An 18,907-nucleotide genomic window follows, 5' to 3' on the forward strand; every position below is an offset into this window, starting at 1 on the left:
CGCACGCGTTATGTCAGAATTCCAGAACGAATCGAAGACTGCTTTTGTGTCAGTGCTCTGTTGTGCTGAGAAATAAAATGCGTGGTGTTTTTTTATGGCAAATTTAATAAATAGCAGCTTTTTAACAAAGTTGTTGGTGTATTATGTGTGTGTATATACTTACAGAATGTTAAATTTTGACCTGGCCTGAAGAATATTTATTCCAATAGATCTGTGACCTGAAACTGGCTGTATGTAATTGACGATGCAGTTTTCAACAATGACATTTACCTCCTCCATTTGCCCTTAACAAGATTAAAAAAAAGTATTTGTAAATGGGTTTGAAATAATCAGTGAACCACTCTCTATAATACTAAAATTCACTATTGTGGATATGTGCTCAAAAACATACAATGGCATTTAGGCGGTCTCCCCTTTGTTCATTGTTTGTTTCATGTAAATACCAGGAAAAATACAATTATCTCCGCATAGATACTTTTATAAAATTAAACAATTTCATGGAAAGCTTATATAAGCAAAGAACTCTGGCCAAACAGATTTTTGTATGATGTTTTGCATGTGTCTGAAATTTTTATAATGGCAAAAAAATATTTTGGGGACCTGTTGCTTGTTTGAGTGCATACATATAATTGGAGTTTTAACAAGCGGTTGATGGTGATACAGATTTCTCCTGGACCAGAGGTACCAAGTGTAAACTGGCAGCTTATTGGTCAGTGAGTAATAACCGGGCTATTAATGTTGAATTGACTTGGTATAAGAGACTGTCTAGGTGTTATTTTCAAGAGGTTAGTGGAAACTCTTATCACAAGCCAGACGGCTACTGCGATCGTCAGACATGTTTGAGAAATGTTATAAATATTTCTTATAGCCATAGGCTTGAAGGCTTTCCTTTGAACTGACTTGGGTCATGATGGTTGTTCTCAGTCGTGCTGAATACCCATTAGAAGGCAGAGTTACATAAAAAAGCATAAAATGTATTTCCCTATGTTGCAGAGATCTATCAAGCCTTAAATTACAGAGACATAATTTTAAATTGCTACAAGATAAATCTTTATTCATCAAAGGATAGTGTTATAATAAAATATATACAATACACATCTCAGTCATTATAAAGTTAAATCTTAATTTCTCAATAATTAGACTTCATATCGGCTGTTATAAACTTCAATCAACATAGACAATTTCTCAACAAAAGACACATAATGAATTAAAAACACTGTAGGTGGCAATACTAAGTGCTTTAAATTAATAGTGCAAGGTTAGGCTTCTTTTATAAAGGCATAGCATAGTCGTGCGTCTTCATTTGTCAAATAAGAATTAGAAAGAAGCTGAGACTTGAGACAGATGAGAGCCCATGAGTTTCCATGGTCTCCTGCCCTTCCTTCACCATGACCGGCTACGCGTAGGACATCTTGCCGAGGTAGTTTGCCGGGACGTAACCCTTTTTCCCGTTGGCCTCTGCCAGCCACCAGTCTTTGTTACCGCTCAGATCGCAGAATTTGAGTATGTGCACGTGCTGGTACTCTTGTAGGGTGAGCTCCTGGTCACAGCGTGCCTGGAAGGCGTACACTGCATAGAACTGTGAAAAAGATACGTCACATGATCAGTCAGTCAATCAATCAATCAATCAATCAATCAATTGATCGCTCAATCAATCAATCAATCCATTTACCTTTAGACAGAATAAAAAAAATTCTATGTGAATAATACTGTCACATAGAACTGCAACAAAGACGTATCAAATCAGTCAAAATTAATCAGTCAATCAATCGATTCACCTTTGGATTATCACAGAATAATAATGACTAATGGAATAAGAGATTGATTCCATTTTGTAGTGCGCTTCACATGGTTTCCAGCTGAAGGGGGCGGGGGGAGTGATTACCTGGGTGATGCCCACCAGCACACCAGAATGATCACCATAAAGCAGCAGGATTGGAGAAGGAGGGATTCATTCAGCCAGTTAAATGCAGTCAGTACACCAGGGTACAAGGGAACCCCCCTTTTTCTTATGGGAGAACAGCTACACGTTTTCTTTAGGGTATCAGTAGGGGGCACTGTTTACTAGTACATCTACACTAGGAGCAGGATTTATGAATTTTTGTCAAGATGTGATCCATCCTCCATTTAAAGAATTCTAGTTCAATTCAGGCGGTGCACCGTCACATATTCAGAGGGAGATGACTTATGATGATGCCACACTACTGCCACTCAAGATGTTCACAGATGTTCTAAAGAAATCCAACAACATTACTGCCTGGCTGAATTTTCCTGTTCATTTCAGCAAGATTTCTGTATGAAGATTTCTATAATCAGCAGTTATTACTGTGTAACTGTGATATCAACCTCATTGCTGCACTAATTAAAATTGAGTGAGTTGTCCTCAAAGGCCTCAAAGAGCCTCAAAGGCCTCAAAGAGTACAAAAATTTCCATTGCTTACTAATGTTTGTGAGACATGATATTTGATGTGATATCTTCACAGACATATACAATTTGTTTTTTAACATAATACTTAATACAAGACTATTCAAATGAAAGTACATTAACATCAGACTGCATATTCATACAAGGTAGCTTCACTGATTTAGCATGACTGAAAACTGTTTCTACCCATGCTTAGACGGTTCACTTTGGTCTTGCTCACAATAATCCATCATGGTTATAGAGAAAATGTAATAAACATCCAAATCCTCTCTGCAAATGTAAGCCTGCTGGTAACTGCAAGTGACAGTCTGTGTGATGGCGAATGTCAGAAAGCACATGACATTTAGTTTTAAAAGATGTAAATATAGGGCCTTTGGATGAAGAGTAAATAGTGATTTAGAGTGACGTTGGTCCAATATAAATTCAGTAAGGCAGGAAATATGATCTCACTACCGTCCAAGATTACAATATCTCTGCTTTACAGCGGTAAACCCATCAAGTGCAGTTCACAGTTCAGGCAATTCTGTTTCCTCATCTGCCTGAAAAGGCCACTAATCACCTGTGCCATAAACCTCCACATTTCATTTTAACTGCACTCTATCATACTTTATGAGCTGGCTCAGCGTAGGCTATCAGAGGTATGCGGCCCGCGGGATTGCCCTGTGTAGACCATGTGATTACAGGGAGGCCGAGTGTATTTGTGTTGCTCGGTCTCTGCGCGGTGCAGCAGGTTGTGTCATTTGGGACCCCGTGGGCTCAGCGGAGAGTAGGAGGACATAGGGGCGAATGCGTGCCAGCTCTCACCTGCTGATCCTCGGCGTCCATGTCCTCAGGGGAATCTGTCTCCCCCTGCAGGCCAGAGAGGGAGGTGCAGCTGTCGGGGGTGTTGAGGCTGAAGCTCCTCAGGCTGCTGCTGCTGCCGCCGGACACGAACAGGCTGATGTTGTCGAAGTCGTCCGGGGGCTCCGCCTGGGCCCCGTTCAGCACCCGCCCCGGGTTGTACTGCTTCAGGAAGGTGGAGTACACGTAGCCCTGCGTACCTGGAGCGGGGCGCACAAAGAGAGGTCTGTGTGAGAGAGGGGAAACGGAACCACGGCTGAAACCGCCGCACCTGAATGGCACCTTTGTCCGCCTGAGTGCAGGTGGCGTGCTCCTCGCGGAGAGACACGTGACGGGACGGGAACCTGATCAAAGTCGGAAACCGTGGAATGAAACGCACACATCCCCACCATTTTCTGTGGAAATATTCATACGCATAATCCTCCATTATCCATTATCCGCTGACGGCATATACGCTGTACATTGAGTCCTATATCCTGAGAGAACAATCCTATTGGCTGATAGCGCACACAGAGAGCTCCTCTGGATGAATACGATAAGGATAAAATGGTACAAACACAGAAGGAGTTCCACTCACTTCTCAGTTTCTGTTTTTTTTTTTTTTTCACCAAATCAAATGCGCATAAATTTTCAGGGTACCCTCCACAAACTTCAGCAGCAGGGGGAGGCTAACTTCGCGGGGCCCGCGAGCGAGCAGACAACACAAAGTGTGCCGCTGCGCTCTCCGGGGGGGCCTCTGGGGGGGGGGGGGGACTCTTCCACGAGCCTGAACTGAGCCGGCTCCGCTGGCAACAAAGAGGAGACGCGCCGCGGTGGAGGCCGACATGGAAACAAGAACCGAGATGGCCTTGTTGTGATGCGGAGATCTCTGGAGAGCCTCCGCGGGGCCCGCTTTAAATTTTTTATTTATTTATTTTTTTTCCTGCGCCGTGACGTCTCGAAGCCCGCGGGGAATTCCTGTGATGCTGACTGTCGATAGCACGCGCAGGAAGCCTCTCCTGTGAGCCTCCTGCAGCCGGTAATTACAGATAAACACCTACACGGAGGCTGAGGGGATTGCTTGTCAAAAAAAGGGGGAGGTCTTTTAGTGTAGTTCCCTGCTATCCCATCCCCAATCTCCTTTATGGCTGGCATTGATAAGTTTTTAAAGTTACGGTTGTTAAATATGACCGGCGGACGTGCTAATCTTATCGCGGAGAAAACTTAACCCAGTATATTTACTACCCAGAGGGATAAGAAACCAGCTACAGCCGCAGATTAAATCAAAACCCCTCTTTCCTTATGCCGTTTGCAGTGTGGTGACCCTCCAAGACTGCGGTGATTATGCAGGCTGTGAATGCATGTACATGCAGGCGTATGTTGGCGCATTGACTGGATGCCTTATGCAGCAGGCACCGTGTTCTTCAGACAGTGTGACGTTTGACCCGGTGGAAGGGGCCTGCGTTTCTGTGCCTGCCACTCGCAGTCGCCGGCGCGGGACTGTGACGAGGGGCTCTACTCACACCCCGTGTCCACCAGCCAGCGGCTGCAGCTGCCCAGGGGGTCACGGTCCTCCACCAGCGCCACCAGCTCCCCCTCCAGCAGGCTGACGTCCTGGTCCTGGGTGGCGTTGCAGTTGCGCTTGAGCTGGTACAGCCTGTCCGCCGGGTAGCCAGACAGCAGGACGGCCCTCTGTGCATCGGTCTGACGGGGGACCTCTGGCTGCTGCTGAGAGGACAGGGTGGACTCGTTACCTCTCAACATGCACCCGGGGTGGGGGTGGGCGTCAGGGCAGAGGAGAGGGGCAGGGCCGGAGAATTGGCTAATAAGGCCCCGGGGGGGGGGGGGGGGGGGGGGGGTGACAGGCACTGATCCAAATGAGCTCTTCAGCACATCGGTCTGTCTTGGGGGAGCGATTCCCCTGGGGCGTTATACCTGCCGGAGCCCTGTGTTGCCAGGCTCCTTATTAATCACAACCTGCAGTGCTAGTCAGCATCTACTGCCTCAGATAAGACCCACTGTGTTGTACTTTAATTGAGTTTTAATTGGTTCTATTAAATAAAAACGGTGGTAGGTAGGGAATGAGCGTGTGTGGTTTGGGGAGGAGGGGAGGGTGCAATCTGATATGCCTGCTGGAACACCCACAATAATCAATAAGTCATCAAACCCCTCGTTTCTTTCAGTGTGGTTGATTACTGTAATGTCCCTGATGCTGATGACAGGCATTTACAGATATTCAAGTAAGATATTCTTAAATTTTTTTCTAATTTTTATTTTGATTTTTTTTTACTTACCAGTATCTTCTTAGGTTTCTCAAAGCTCACTTTTCTTTCCATTAGCTTTTGTGCATTATCCTTCACAAAAGTTAGGTTATTCAGGTCCTCCATGATGCTGTTCTGGACTTCATTGATATTTGACAGGGGAGCCTTAGAAAATACAAAAAAAAATGCAAGACCCCATATGAATACAGATTAATTCCTCTAGCACATAAAATGACATCAAGTGATAACAATATCAGGGCAATATGAGATACCAGTGGTTGCATGAATACATAAGTACTGTGAAATGACTTTAAGATTTAGGGATCGGACGTTTTGGACAGGCCCCCATCATCCACTCACCGGCAGCTGCTGTATGGGCGGGGCTTTCTGCTTGACCGCCGCCATCAGGCCACGCAGCAGATTGACCATGCAGTGCAGGCAGTTGGTCAGGATCCGCTTGGCCGCGTGGTTGAACCGCTGCAGCTCCTCCACCAGCTGCGCGTTGAGGGCCTCGTAGTCTCGGCGGGCCACGCCCTGCTCCTCCTGCGACGAGCGCTCCAGGTGACTGCAGTAGTCTAGCAGCTTGTCGTAGCGCTTCTGGATCAGCTTCTGCGGGGCCAGGAACATGCCCTGCATGGAGTTCAGGGGCGTCAGCACCAGACGCTCCATCCTGTCCTTCTGGAGGGGGGGGCAAGTTAGCAAGGTGAGGACGTGGTGCAGGCCAGATTTTCAGATCTTTTCCCACAGCGCAGGGATTGAAACTACCTCACGCATTGCTCAAACAAGTTAAAAAAAAAATCAAGAGAGGCTGAGGTCATGCATTTGCTCCCATTCATAAAATTGGAGCATGTGTGGCTTGGGGGGGGGGGGTAATAGCGTCTGCCTCTCTGCCTCTTTTAATGTGGCTACTACGTGTGTCCTGAAGTGCGGCTCTGGCCGATGATGCTTCCACTCGAGAAGACACAAAAAGGAATTGTCATCAAATGCATGCGAATCCCAAGGAAGGGGTTTTATTCCGTAGCTACAGGTGCACTCCAGCCTTGGCAGCTGGACGGTCTAATGTATGCGCTATTAAGGCTTATTAATAACACCGCTGTGCCTGGAGTGCGCCGAACACTCATCCCTCCTGCATAAAGCGCAGAGCACGCCCCATTCAGCGGCCCATTATCACCATGGGCAACAAATTAACCGCTGAATGATGGCGGAGAGGGGAAAAAACGAGGAGCGGGAGACAGGAGGAGAGGGCAAAAAACAGCACGCCCGGGAGGAAGCGGCCTTTGAAGCGTTGCTGAACGAGTCCGGCGAGAGACAGAGGAAGCATTCGCTCACACGCAGTGAGGGAGGGAGGGGAAAGAGGTCTGTCAGCACGTCGGGGACAAGGGCACCGCTGAGACCAGCTCCCAGGTACAAACAAGGGTGCCATTTAAGAGACAGATTGACAGGGCAAGAAGGGAAGTGGGTTTTTTTTTTTTTTTAAAAAGAGAAGATGGAGAGATTTCAGTTCTTTTCAGTCTTTTCAGTTCTTTCAGTTCTTTTCAGTCTTATGAGCTTTTATTGGTTATTGAAGTATTAATACCAGGGAGAAACTGCACAACAGTTGTGGTAGAGAACCAATATGTGTGCACTGCAGTTATAATGGTTAAGTATCTCTCTTGTTCTGCTTCGAAGCTTTGACAACAGAGTAACTGCTGTTTGGTCCTTTGTCTTGTGCAAATCACAGGTTCACAACTATCTGAAAGATTCAGAATAAAACTTACAAAATCCCTGTATGGATCACTGCCATTCTTCCTTTTCAGAGTGCCGTTGCTGTCAGTCTTGTCTGGGTCTTTTATAATATTCTCAAGGTCCCGAACGTTGTGCACTGTGACAGAGACCATTTCCTACAAGAGAAGTAAAATGGAGTGAAATAACAATAATGACCATTTTCCCAAAAGATTTCGCTGCAAAAACACTAACATCACACATACACACATACACACACACACACACACACACGCATACATTTTATCTGCATTGTATACCAAACACTTTTTTTTTACTCAGGGATGACAGAGACGTTAGCAAGATATTCCTCCTGTTTGAAACCTTGCCGGGATTATTAGCAGCCTGAGTACACGTTAAATACAAAGCTTTCATTCTATCATTATGTTGTATTTTAGATTTACACTGACATATTACGTACAGTGTAAGAACACGACATATAATTCATACTATATTGCATGACTCTGGTAAAAAGATCACACCAGGGGCAGGTGCGTCCACTTTCACTGGTTCCTAGAGAGTACCTGGGCGTAAAGGAGGTAGTAGACTACATTCTTCACCAGCTGCCTCACAGCTTTCTCCAGGCTCCGGAACAATCTCTCCTCCTTATCAAAAACCTCGTCTTTGACCTGAAATGGGGGAAGTTAATGTTCAGCTGCAGAGACTCTTCATACTCTCAGGGGCTGTTTACTTAGCCGGTAACAAACACGGAGCGTTCATGTTTCTATTATTCCTTTAATAAGGGCACGGAGAAATGCAAACAGCCCATGGGAAGCTTTCTAATACGGCAGAACTGGTTCAGCTGTAGCTAGGCGATTTCAGGGCTTGAATGTACGCTGCCTGATGACGCACGATTAGTGTTAAAGTTAGGCTGCATCAATGTCTCCACTGGGAAGACAGTTTTTTTTTTTTTTTTAATTTTCCATACATGCCCCGAGCAAACATTAAAGGGAACAGCCAGCTGAAACTGATGTAACAGTGGTGAGAGGAGACGTTCTGGCAAGGTACTGAACCTGAGGCTCCACCCCTGTGAGGATCTTCAGGTAGCCCGTCAGTCTGTCTGACTTCTTCCTGATGGAATGAATGTTCAGCTTGTTCAGCTTGCCAATCAGGGTCCCCTCTTCCTCACTCTTTTTGTATTTCATCACTAGGAAGAGCAGAACAGTCACAGCTATTTAGAAGAAGAATGGTTCACATGCAGAGGAGTTTCCTTGTTTGGACTGCGGAGACTTCAGACCTCAGCAGCATGGGTGTGGCTGCTGACACAGGTGAATTATCACTGATGTAACACAAAGGAGCTTTGTAATGCATATTCAGTTTTGTCCTGTGTGGCTAGTGCCACAAAATCAACAAGGGGTTTAAAAAGTTGATGTTGATCCTTATACAAATATAAACAGTGAAACTGATGCCTGTGTATGAATTTCTTTCCACATAAATATTTTAAAAAAATATTTTTGGCTACTTTGTATTATCTAAAATATGAAATTTTTATTAGTTTTTTGATTTTGACTTGATTTAGGTTGACTAGATAAGTTTTGATTTGTGTAGCACTTTTTGGTCACTGCATAATTCCATGTGTTATTTCACAGTTTTGATGACTTTACTATTATTATAAACTGTGGAAAATAGTAAAAAATAAAGAATAGAAGGTGCATCCAAACTTTTGACTGAAACTGTACATGATAATAAAAAGTAACAGGGTACACTGCTGGTTAGTTCCAATATTCAGCCAAGTCTTTACTGGTGGATTCAGAATTAGTCTAACATGGGTAGCCATCATCATGTAAAAGCCTGTGCACAATACACAACATTGTCAAAGGTCCACAATACACGACTTCATTCACATTTCATTCTTGTAGGATGGCATTCCACTAGTAATCGAGGCCACATTCCTGTTCTGAAATGCTGGTGATCCAGTTGGATTGCTGACATGACTGAGAACAATTCATTTCCATTATCTGTCTGTGGTTGAGAATCATTGTCATTGAGCGTGACACGGCACACCTTCACATACAGCCTCAGGGCATGTCTGCATTGGCCTGATGATAATGACAGCAGCCCCATTAGAATTATCATAGAAGAAAAATAATAATATGCAGAAAAAAACTTTCAAACAATTAGAAACACGACTGATTACATCACAGTAAAAAGCTTACATCACAAAAAGGCAATGACAGATGGCAAAAAATGGTGTTTGTCCAATTGATTTAGGCTGTGGAGTACTGGACCAAGAAGTAATGTACTAGGAGCAAGTTCTCCAAATTTGAGCTTAATACATCCACAGTCAGGACAGAGGAGTGCTGTGAATCAGAGTTAAGTGCACAGCTGACATAATGTTAACTCCGTTAAGACTGCTGGGCACAGAGCTGACTATAACCTGTCTGACACCAAGGGACATAGACCTGACTGAGACCAATTGATGCAGACCCAACTGAAACCATGGGATGTAGACCTGACTTAGACTGATGAATACAGACTGGACTGAAACTATAAGACACAGAGAAGACCGTAACCACCAACATGCAGACCCGTCCGAGACCTATAAGGTGCAGACTAAGACTGAGGAGTGCTGACCTGACGGAGGCTGAACGTTGCAGAAAGAGTGGTTGGCTCTGTCAAGACCAAAGGATGCAAACACTTACCGATGTCTTTCCTCCTCTTGAATTCGTTGATGTTCAGATTGATGATCTTGGCGGCAGTCAGGGCTTCCTCCAGCGGGCGGTTGTCAGGGTGGTCTTCGGGCGTGGCCTGCCAGAGCTCGCCCAGTAGCAGAGGGTACTTCATCACCCGCTGTACTGGTTTGATCAGCAGGGAGCCCATATCCAGCAAGTTGGGCTTCCCTCTGTGAGACATCGAGAGAGAAAGAGTCAAAGGCATTAGCATTAGCCCTTATTAGCATAAGATCCACACATCTAAATAAGTTGTATTGCATTTATTTCAAATCAGTATTTTGGTGATATCACATTATAAGGCACTGTGTACTTACTCTCGATCATATATCTGCCTGAAAAAAGAAAAAAACAGAAAAAAGTTACTCCTTATGAAGTTGGCATTTTACATTGCTAAACAGACACATCACTTATTATTTAAACATAAAATCACACTGGTTTTATTAGATGGGCAAAAAATTCAATATATGTTCCAGTTTGCAATGGATGGCCTAAAAATTTCCAGCTTTATTGCTGCCCATTGCAAAGACACTTATTTGAATATTTTGTCATGCAAGTTCTCTTCCCTGTTCTGTGGTCATACTCTATGAAAGACACCAAAGCCCTATTATATTTGAATACATGTGGAAAAAAAACAACAGATCCGTACTTCAGTGCCAATATGCAGGTCTTGAAACGTTGTTTAATTTCTTCATCTTTTTCGTAGGACTTGAGCAGAACGCTTGCTTCGTCGTGCTGGTAACAGTAAACTTTATAGACATCCTCCAGCGCCGCTTTGGCCTGTATGAAGACCTCACCTGCAGCATGGGAAAAAAGCACAAAACGCACATCAGCCAGCCAGCAGAAAACTGCCTGTCTTTCAAAAGAGTGCAGGGTACAGTAACGCATTCTATTGGATCTGCTCACCTCCAAACAGCAGTACAGTTTCATCCTACTTTTATCTCTGCGGTGGAGGTGAGAATAAGCCTCAGGGCCGAGGGTTCATCAAGTAATGTTTCTCTCAGGTGAAAACACACTAGTCTCCATGCCATGCTGGGCCTCTGTGTCCATTCCCCCCCCCCGTTGACTTACCTATGACCTGTGCTTCCGGGTCAGGCTCGGCGGTGGCCTCCTGCAGCCTGCACAGGAGTTCAGCGGACACCGCGCAGACAGACTCCATGTTGGAGAACAGCCGCTCCACATCCACTACCTGGGGGAGAGAGAGAGGAGAGATAACGATGGCGGACTATGGTGTTGATGGCTCGGCAGAGTCATCTTTCATTCTCTCCCCGTGGGGCATCAATCCCATGAGCCCCTTGCACCAGACATCAGAGACTGCTTCTCACCATACGTGACCCCGCATGCTCAGGGCCAGACATTGTTCTAAGCGTTGTCTATCTCATTATTTTTGGAGCTATTCACTAGGGTACAGTTTTTTTTTTCCTTTGTTCACTTAGGACACCATCCCTGCGCTCCTCAGTTTCAAGTATTTAAAAGTTAACATGTTAGGCCATGACTGTCAGATTATCAGGAAGATAGATTTGACACATTGACAGCATTAACACAATAGTATATCTTTTTTATTATTTATTGATCAATTTAAGAGGATCTTGCACTGACCGATAGTCTTTGGAACCACCAAGTATGAATTGACACACAGTATAATTCATATGAAACAATGTAATCCGCATCATAAAACAGAAAACAATATGAAAATCAAGTCATGTGTGAAAATATCATATTTTGGGGAAGGGGGGGGGGTGTACACACAAGTGAGAAACAGGGGGCCATTCTGCACATGACATCACCTTGCATATACAGAGTAACACCAGCAAATATCATATGAAGCATCTCTCAGACATCACACACAGACGCATTTACTTTCTGTCAAAATGGAAGTCTGCGTCTGTGACAATGATTAAAGGAGGGATCAATAAAACATTACTTTCTGTATAAATCATACGTCCAGAGTAATGCTCCCTTGACTGAGGACTGTAAAATATTGTTATGTTGTACGCTGCCAGTATTATATGGATAAAACACCACCTTGCTATAATGGGTCTAATCATTTTTAAATGATTTTAACTGATATTAGTGTCTGCACTCCATTCCACTGGAAAATGACCCACCTGAGCTTCTCTCAGTGGCTGAATCACTTCTTTGATGCAGAGCTCCGTATCAGTCAGGTAGTCTTTCTCAGTCTGCACCAGCTCCTTGATGACCTTTGACCTTTTGATCATCTTCCTGTGTCTGATTTCCTCTGGGTCGAGGGCTGGGGAAGCAGGGGAGGACAGGTCCTGGGGGGCCATTTTCTCTGTGTCACAGGGACAGATGGAAAACGTTATCAGGAAACGTTATCTGGGTAACAGTGTCTGCCTTTTGGTAGGAAGGAAATGTAGTCCTTTATATCTATGGTTATTTAATGCCTAAAAGTTTACTAAGGGTATATGGAAATGTGAAAAGTATACATTTGGCTCATATTTTCTCTGAAATATGCTTGTAGAATGCAAACAGATGAATGGAAAAGATGAGCAAGTTCGGGTAAATATTTTGTATGTCTGTGCCACGTGAAAGCGTGCGTGCATTGCATGCTTATGCCTGTGTGTGTGTGTGTGTGTGTGAGAGAGAGAGAAACATGCAGATTTATCATCCTTTTGTGCCACGCGCTCACCGGATTCCTGACCGGCCGGTGCTTACAGCGATACGCCAAGCAGCTCAATTTGGTATTACAGTCAGGTCCTTATCGCTCCGCTCCCCTAATCTGCCTCTCACCGGCACGGCTTTGCATTGGCAGTGCCGCTGCAGCGGGGGCTTAGGAAGAGGGATGATTCCGCGCCGCATAATTATCTCAACGCACAACTTCCTCCTCTGCCCGTGAGCCGCGAGCCGGTGTCAGGTTACAGAACCTAATCACCTCGGTGATGTAATGCCTGAGACTGCACAGGCATTCCATCTGTTCCAGCTGGGGGGGCACCTGACACACCGTGTCCAAGACCCTCATACTCGCCGCTCTCCAGGCATGCTCAGTCCATCCCTGAACTTCAAGTAGCACATTCTGTTTTCTACCTAAAGCAAACTGACATTCACTCAATTAAAAAAAAGTGTTGAATGTACTTCTCAGTTGGTGGCAATACAGATAAAATGCCCCATAGACTAGGCAGCGAACTCAAGAGTATGTATGAACTCTTTCAGTGTAAAATTACACATCTTAATTTATTTTAAATGAAAAATAAAACTCAGCTTTGTCGCAATGAAGCTGAATTTCCGCATGACGGATGGAACAGAACGATTGTGGAACGCGGTTATTTGAGATCAAGGGCAGGTGGCATGTTTTGGGAAGCTATGGCAACACATCACCCTGATGAAAGTGTAGTGGTGGCAAAACGTTGCCATCAATAACATAGTAAAGATACAGCAGGGGCCGTGAGAGTGCAATCTTCCTTTCTTTCCATCTCAATGCCTGCGGTTTGTCTGCGCCTTGTTAACTTGGGTGTGTGTTCACTAGTCTTTTATGAAATTACAAGTTCTGGCATACGTCAAAATTGGATAAATGATCTTCTTCAGTCATGTGCCATTCATGTATTATACTGCAAGGGTAGAATGAGGATAGATTGCTGGCAACCTTTGGAGACTGGAGGAAAAGACAATGATAATGTCAGTCTCACCAAAAAAACGATGAGCTATGGAAATCACAACCCGCTCCTCATCTCAAATAACCACGCTACACAACTGCTCTCGTTCTTTGTTCAGACAGAGCTTCAGTGTTATTGCTGCTAAGTTCAAAAAAATTAAAATATCTCTACTTTAGTGTAAGCGTGGTCAAGCTGCTTTTTTGGCAGAAACAAAACTGAGAAATGGAAGCGTCGAATCAAACTTTATTTACGGTATATCCTAGGTAACAACTTTGTGTTACACGTTCAATGTTATTGGCTGAAAGAGGAACCTGGCCTCTAAAGGCTGTCTGTGAAGGAACATGATCTGGATGGCTGTGATCGCAAGTGAAAACGCCCCCCGTGAGAAAGCTGCCATACGGAGGGTTTCAAAAGCCGCGCTACTGTTTCCCAATCCCAACGCCAGATAAAACCGCTCAGCCTCAAAACGGGACAGGCAAACCTATCCCAAAATTTTAAATCAGCAGGAAATAAAACATTTTACGACTGACAGATGAAACACAAATGGTTAGCACGCTCACACACCGTAATATTATAATCGAGTGGTCGGCAGAGAGACGCAACAGGGACCTTTGTTAATTCAGGACGTCCCACTTGCCGCTATTATGTGCCGTGTGGTTTAGTTCCAGGCACAGGAGTTCCCATGAAAGAGGATACGAGTCTTTCACCGGGATCCCCATTGAAGGCTGTGAAACCGGGCCCATTAGATCAAATGTCACTGCAGAGAAAAAGGGACGCTTCCGTAACGGCCATCGGGATGGATTTCTGCTGGCTGCGCCGAGAATGTCGCATATTGCCTGTGTACAGCTGGGGTATTGGCTGAGATGCAGGACACAGTTGACAGGGGCTTGGTTCCTTTCTCAAAAGGCCTTTGTTGACCTCTCCCTCAGCAGGTCTGGGGTCATGTCTATTTGATGCAATAACAAGCGGTAAACACAATGGAAGCCCATTGTTGAAGCTATAGACATACAGTCACCATAGGGGAAAACCTGCTTTGCAAGTGAACTGAGTATTCAGATTCATACGTCTGATTGGCTGATTTTGTCCTTCTTTTTTCTGGGGTGGGGGCGGGGTGGGGGCAAGGTGGTAAATGAACTTACAACATTGTAGGAACCTACATCACATAAACACACACACATACACACACACACGCACACACACACACAGATACATACAGGTTCCTCAAATTCCTGATAATTCAAGTTTTTCTCTGAATTCTGTCACGGTACATAGAAATGATTCACTGCTGATAGTTACCAAGGTTGCCGAGGAGGTTTGGCTTGACCAACCTGTTACACAGTGATGAAGGAACTATGTTCAGGAGCAATTTCCTCATTCAGTGAAGTCACCATCATGTCAATATTTGTTATCGTGACAGTGGAACTACATGGAGTGTACCTTCTTTTTAAGTTCTTTTGTCGTAGCAACTACCCACCCTATGTTATTTACCCAGCTCACTATATAATATTTTAAAATTTAACTGCACAGTTGAGCCTAATATATTTTAAGTCAAAGGAAAATGCTGACACACACACTGATTGCATGTGCTGCCTGTGCACCAGATCTAGTGATAACCAATGTGACTGTGCTACTCAGCACAACACCACCACAAGGAAAACAAGCATGTTGTATGATGCATTACTTTTGTTTATGGTAAATATTGAAACAGACCTTCCAGTTGTTAGGGCACCTCACAGAATATGTCAAGGAACTTGTCTTGCTAAACTGTACTCACGCTGAACTTTGGAGGAGAAGGCATTTAAATGGAGTGCTGGATAATTCCTTGAAGGCCAATATTGTGAGTGTGACAGGCAATACTAAAGCAGTTATAGAGAGGTTTCCTGAAGTGAAAGAAAGCTGCCCTCATGCAGCGGAATCAGCCATGAAAACAGATCAGAGCGAAGCCTTTTTGATCTACAGCAAGAAACCAGCTTTTTAATCATCAGTATATTAGTTCTCACCAGGCAATTTTGTTCAGAGGACAGAAAGAGCGCTGCTCTGACCCTTCTGCATACTGCTGGAGCATTTTCACTGACACTACATGTGCATGCAAATCAGTGTCTGAATTTCTTCATAAACAGAAAGTTCAGACAGGATCGCTGGTTCATTCATTTGAAAATTCACCAGCTTGATTGACAGTAAACTGTTGTAACTCTTTGCAAAGGGTCATCTTGTCAACATTTTTTTTTTTCCTCCACGCCTTTCTCTCGCCTTGGCAACACTGTTTTGAGGCTGTAACACAGTTTGCATATATGACATCATTCCTGTGGGAATGGTTCCTGTTCCATCACATAACAACGCAACAGGTGTTCAGGATAAACAGCTCTACAGGTCCCCCCTCACTTTTTCTCCCTTGACCTCAAGTTATAAAAATATAGTCCTGGAATCCTGAAAGGGCAGATTTACTGGCAAATAAACTGTCAGCAATTTAACATCATTTAGTTCAGCATTTGTTCTAGAAAAGTGAAGCTGGGGCAAAGGTACAGGGCATGACAACTTTTTTATGGCCCTGGGAGAGGTGATTACCTTTGAGTTTAGCGCTGTATTCTGTCTTATCAGACTGGCTCCTTCTCACGAGGGTCCCGATGTTAATGTCACCTCTCCCACTGTCATCTGCCACGATGGTGTCCGTCTTCCTTCTTTCCAGGTACCTCAGAAACAGCCTGTTCCTCCTCTTTATTCCTTTGTCCTTCTCCCTCTCCTTCTCCTTCTCCCTGTCAGAGCTGCTGGCCTCTTTGGGGTCCATGGCCATGCCCCTGATCTCCCTCCTCTGCCCAACCTGAGGACAGAGTGCTTGGGGAGCCTGCCTGGCTGTCGGGCTGTGAAGTCGAACAGGTGGAACAGTGCTGTGTACTCTAGCTGCCTGCTCTCCTGTTGGCTCCTCCCCCCCCTACCTGCCGGAGTACCTGTCACTAAGGGACCTGTAGCTCCCTCCCCTTTGCAACGCCAGCATGTCTCTGACAGGATGGGAGGAAGGGCAGGAGAAAGGGCCACATCGCAGGGATCAAATTATTGAGGAGCCGGTCGCTCGCCTCAAAGGACACCTCAGACCCCCCGGAACGCGAGACTTACAGCGCGAAACGTAACTTGCGCTTCAGGGAAGTGGCGACAACATTTGCATGCGCCGAGCACGTGGAATGTAAATTATGGAGAATAAGTTTGCATATGAAGAAGCTGCGCTTCTGCTGTCTGTCACTCATGCTTCTCTCTGATGTCAACGTTCAGGAATGCAAGGAACGAAGCGTGCGGGAAGCTGCTGTTTTTTGCTTTATCGGTCTTTTCCTGTGCCAACTTTCCATCAGCTGCTCGTGCCCATTGCGTTCACACTGTAAAATTGAATGAATAAAGCCACGAGAAAAGGGGTTGTTTAAAAAACATTTGAATTTAATTTCTGCTTTGTTATGCATTTGCTGGGCAGACACTTCAGTTTATTCTGAAGACTGCCTAAAGGCACAGAAGGTACAGACAATGACAGTTTATTCCACAAGCAACAAGGACAAAAATTTTTGGAAATGCAAGGCCAATTAAAAGAAACAATCCAGTAACCATCTCCAAGACAAGGTGACGATTATGGACCAATGCATAACCCAAATGGCAGATTCAAAGCCCTGTTGTTCCAAATAGAGATATGGGTCCAATACAAAATCAGCACATGGATATTAAGCACTTGACATGCCCTCAGCTAGAATGAGCTGGAAGTCCTTAAAACTGACAAGAGGGCAGGACGCTGGAACTGTCCGCTGAGCAATCAGGGTGAAAAACGAATGTCAGTGCATGACTTATTCCAGTGTGGCCATCATTTCTGGGTTCATTGGTGCCCAATGACAGTTACTTTAATTATAGTGCTGCATGCCAAATACTATGAAAACTATACTTATGAACACACAATTCTAGCCATTAGTTGATATCAGCTACAGTACACACTAAGCAGGACGTCGAAAGCAAACCCTGGAGTGTTTGCTGTACCTCTATTGTGTCACGCTCTCCCTGACAAGCGAGGAAAATATTGAGTAAAAGGGTGGGTCAGTAAGGGTGACAGAGTGAGAAAGTGAAGGAGATGTGGAAAATGACCTAATCGATGACAGAATAAGCTGGAGTGAATATTATCACCTGCCTGGGGGTAATATTGCGCAACTTAACTGTCAATATTAACCATATGACAGTCATATTCCAACAGAGGAGAACTGTGTTGCCCTGTTCTCCTCACTGTCCATATACGTTCACACGGGAAAGCCATGACGTGTCTGTTTCAGTGGAACCACAAAGCAGTAAGGTCCAGTTTTTTGAAGAGCAGTAATAATGAATTGAAATTATAGCTGTCATGAATTGAAATGAACAATTAAAATATTGAATCGAATTATTGATAATTATTAAAATACTACTGCTACAAGTAATAATCACTAAAAAAAAGAAGAAGAGGCATCATGATCAGCTTTGGTTCAGCAAGTCACTGTGACATTATGTCAGTAGAAGAGGTGGTGTATAAAATATCCATGCAGCACAGGTTCTGGGGATTAGCAGACTAAGCATCCACTTGGGATGTGCCTAAACTACAGTATTCAAGATCAATTACAGCAAGGTCTACAGTTATGTGTCATCTTGACAGTACCGCATTCTCGCTGTTTAGACACTTTGTTGACAATTTTTGCAAGGCAACTGTTGTGATGAACACAAATTGCTAACGCGATGGCGTGTCATTCTCTGCGGTTAAAAAAAAATGTTCAGGGTATTACATGTGACAAAAAAGTGTCTCAATTCACCTGAAAACCAAAAAAACAGCAGCCAGCAGTGGAAATAATGTGTCAAATACATTCTTTTACGGACTTCTTCCTAGTTGGGTTCATAGTTGTTTTACAAAAGCAAACGAAGACACCGTGAATGAATAATGAATTCTATAGTATGCTACGTATTAAAAAACAAACAAAAAAGAAGAATCTCTCATGTGATGACTTTTTTTTTGCTGGAGTCTATGAAACAGCATGAAGAGTGTATTTTCACTCTAAACCATTTTTGAATGAAGTCCTTGTACAAGTTACAAATTAATACTTGTCTTTTATTTTAAAAAAATGACAATAATAATAACAATAACAATTCAAACCTATTTAGGCAAGTACATATTCCAGCAATAATAATGGTGACTAGGCATGAAAACCAAGTATCATATTCCTGATGAGAATTACAAATGAAGGCACCTCCTCGCTCAAGCACAGGTAATAAAGGGCGATATTGTGTTTCCAGACTGCGCTAAACTATACCCACAAAGCACCTGTTTGTTCTCCTACTGCATGTCCACAGACACATGCAAGGCAGTAAACCCTTCAA

General features: G+C 44.2%; 1 protein-coding gene across 4 annotated transcripts; it reads right to left on the minus strand.

Annotated features, from left to right (window-relative positions):
- Positions 1–1,155: 1,155 nt before the first annotated feature.
- On the minus strand, positions 1,156–16,434 carry arhgef38 (Rho guanine nucleotide exchange factor (GEF) 38). Of its 4 annotated transcripts, none has more exons than XM_036516770.1 (14): positions 16,112–16,434; positions 12,044–12,228; positions 11,007–11,124; positions 10,585–10,732; positions 10,253–10,270; positions 9,909–10,108; positions 8,280–8,413; positions 7,791–7,895; positions 7,263–7,385; positions 5,866–6,135; positions 5,539–5,670; positions 4,768–4,972; positions 3,230–3,465; positions 1,156–1,579 (listed from the first exon to the last, which is right to left on the minus strand). In XM_036516770.1, the coding sequence occupies exons 1-14, from the start codon at positions 16,335–16,337 to the stop codon at positions 1,397–1,399; spliced, it is 2,283 nt and encodes a 760-aa protein (XP_036372663.1). In that variant the 5' UTR covers positions 16,338–16,434; the 3' UTR covers positions 1,156–1,396. The 4 variants fall into 4 exon arrangements, with proteins under 4 accessions (XP_036372663.1, XP_036372662.1, XP_036372661.1 ...); XM_036516769.1 differs by having other exon boundaries at positions 5,866–6,180; XM_036516768.1 differs by having other exon boundaries at positions 4,768–4,969; positions 5,866–6,183.
- Between the last annotated feature and the right edge of the window lie 2,473 nt (positions 16,435–18,907).

This window comes from Megalops cyprinoides, chromosome 22 (genome assembly GCF_013368585.1).
Source record: "Megalops cyprinoides isolate fMegCyp1 chromosome 22, fMegCyp1.pri, whole genome shotgun sequence".
NCBI lineage: Eukaryota > Metazoa > Chordata > Actinopteri > Elopiformes > Megalopidae > Megalops > Megalops cyprinoides.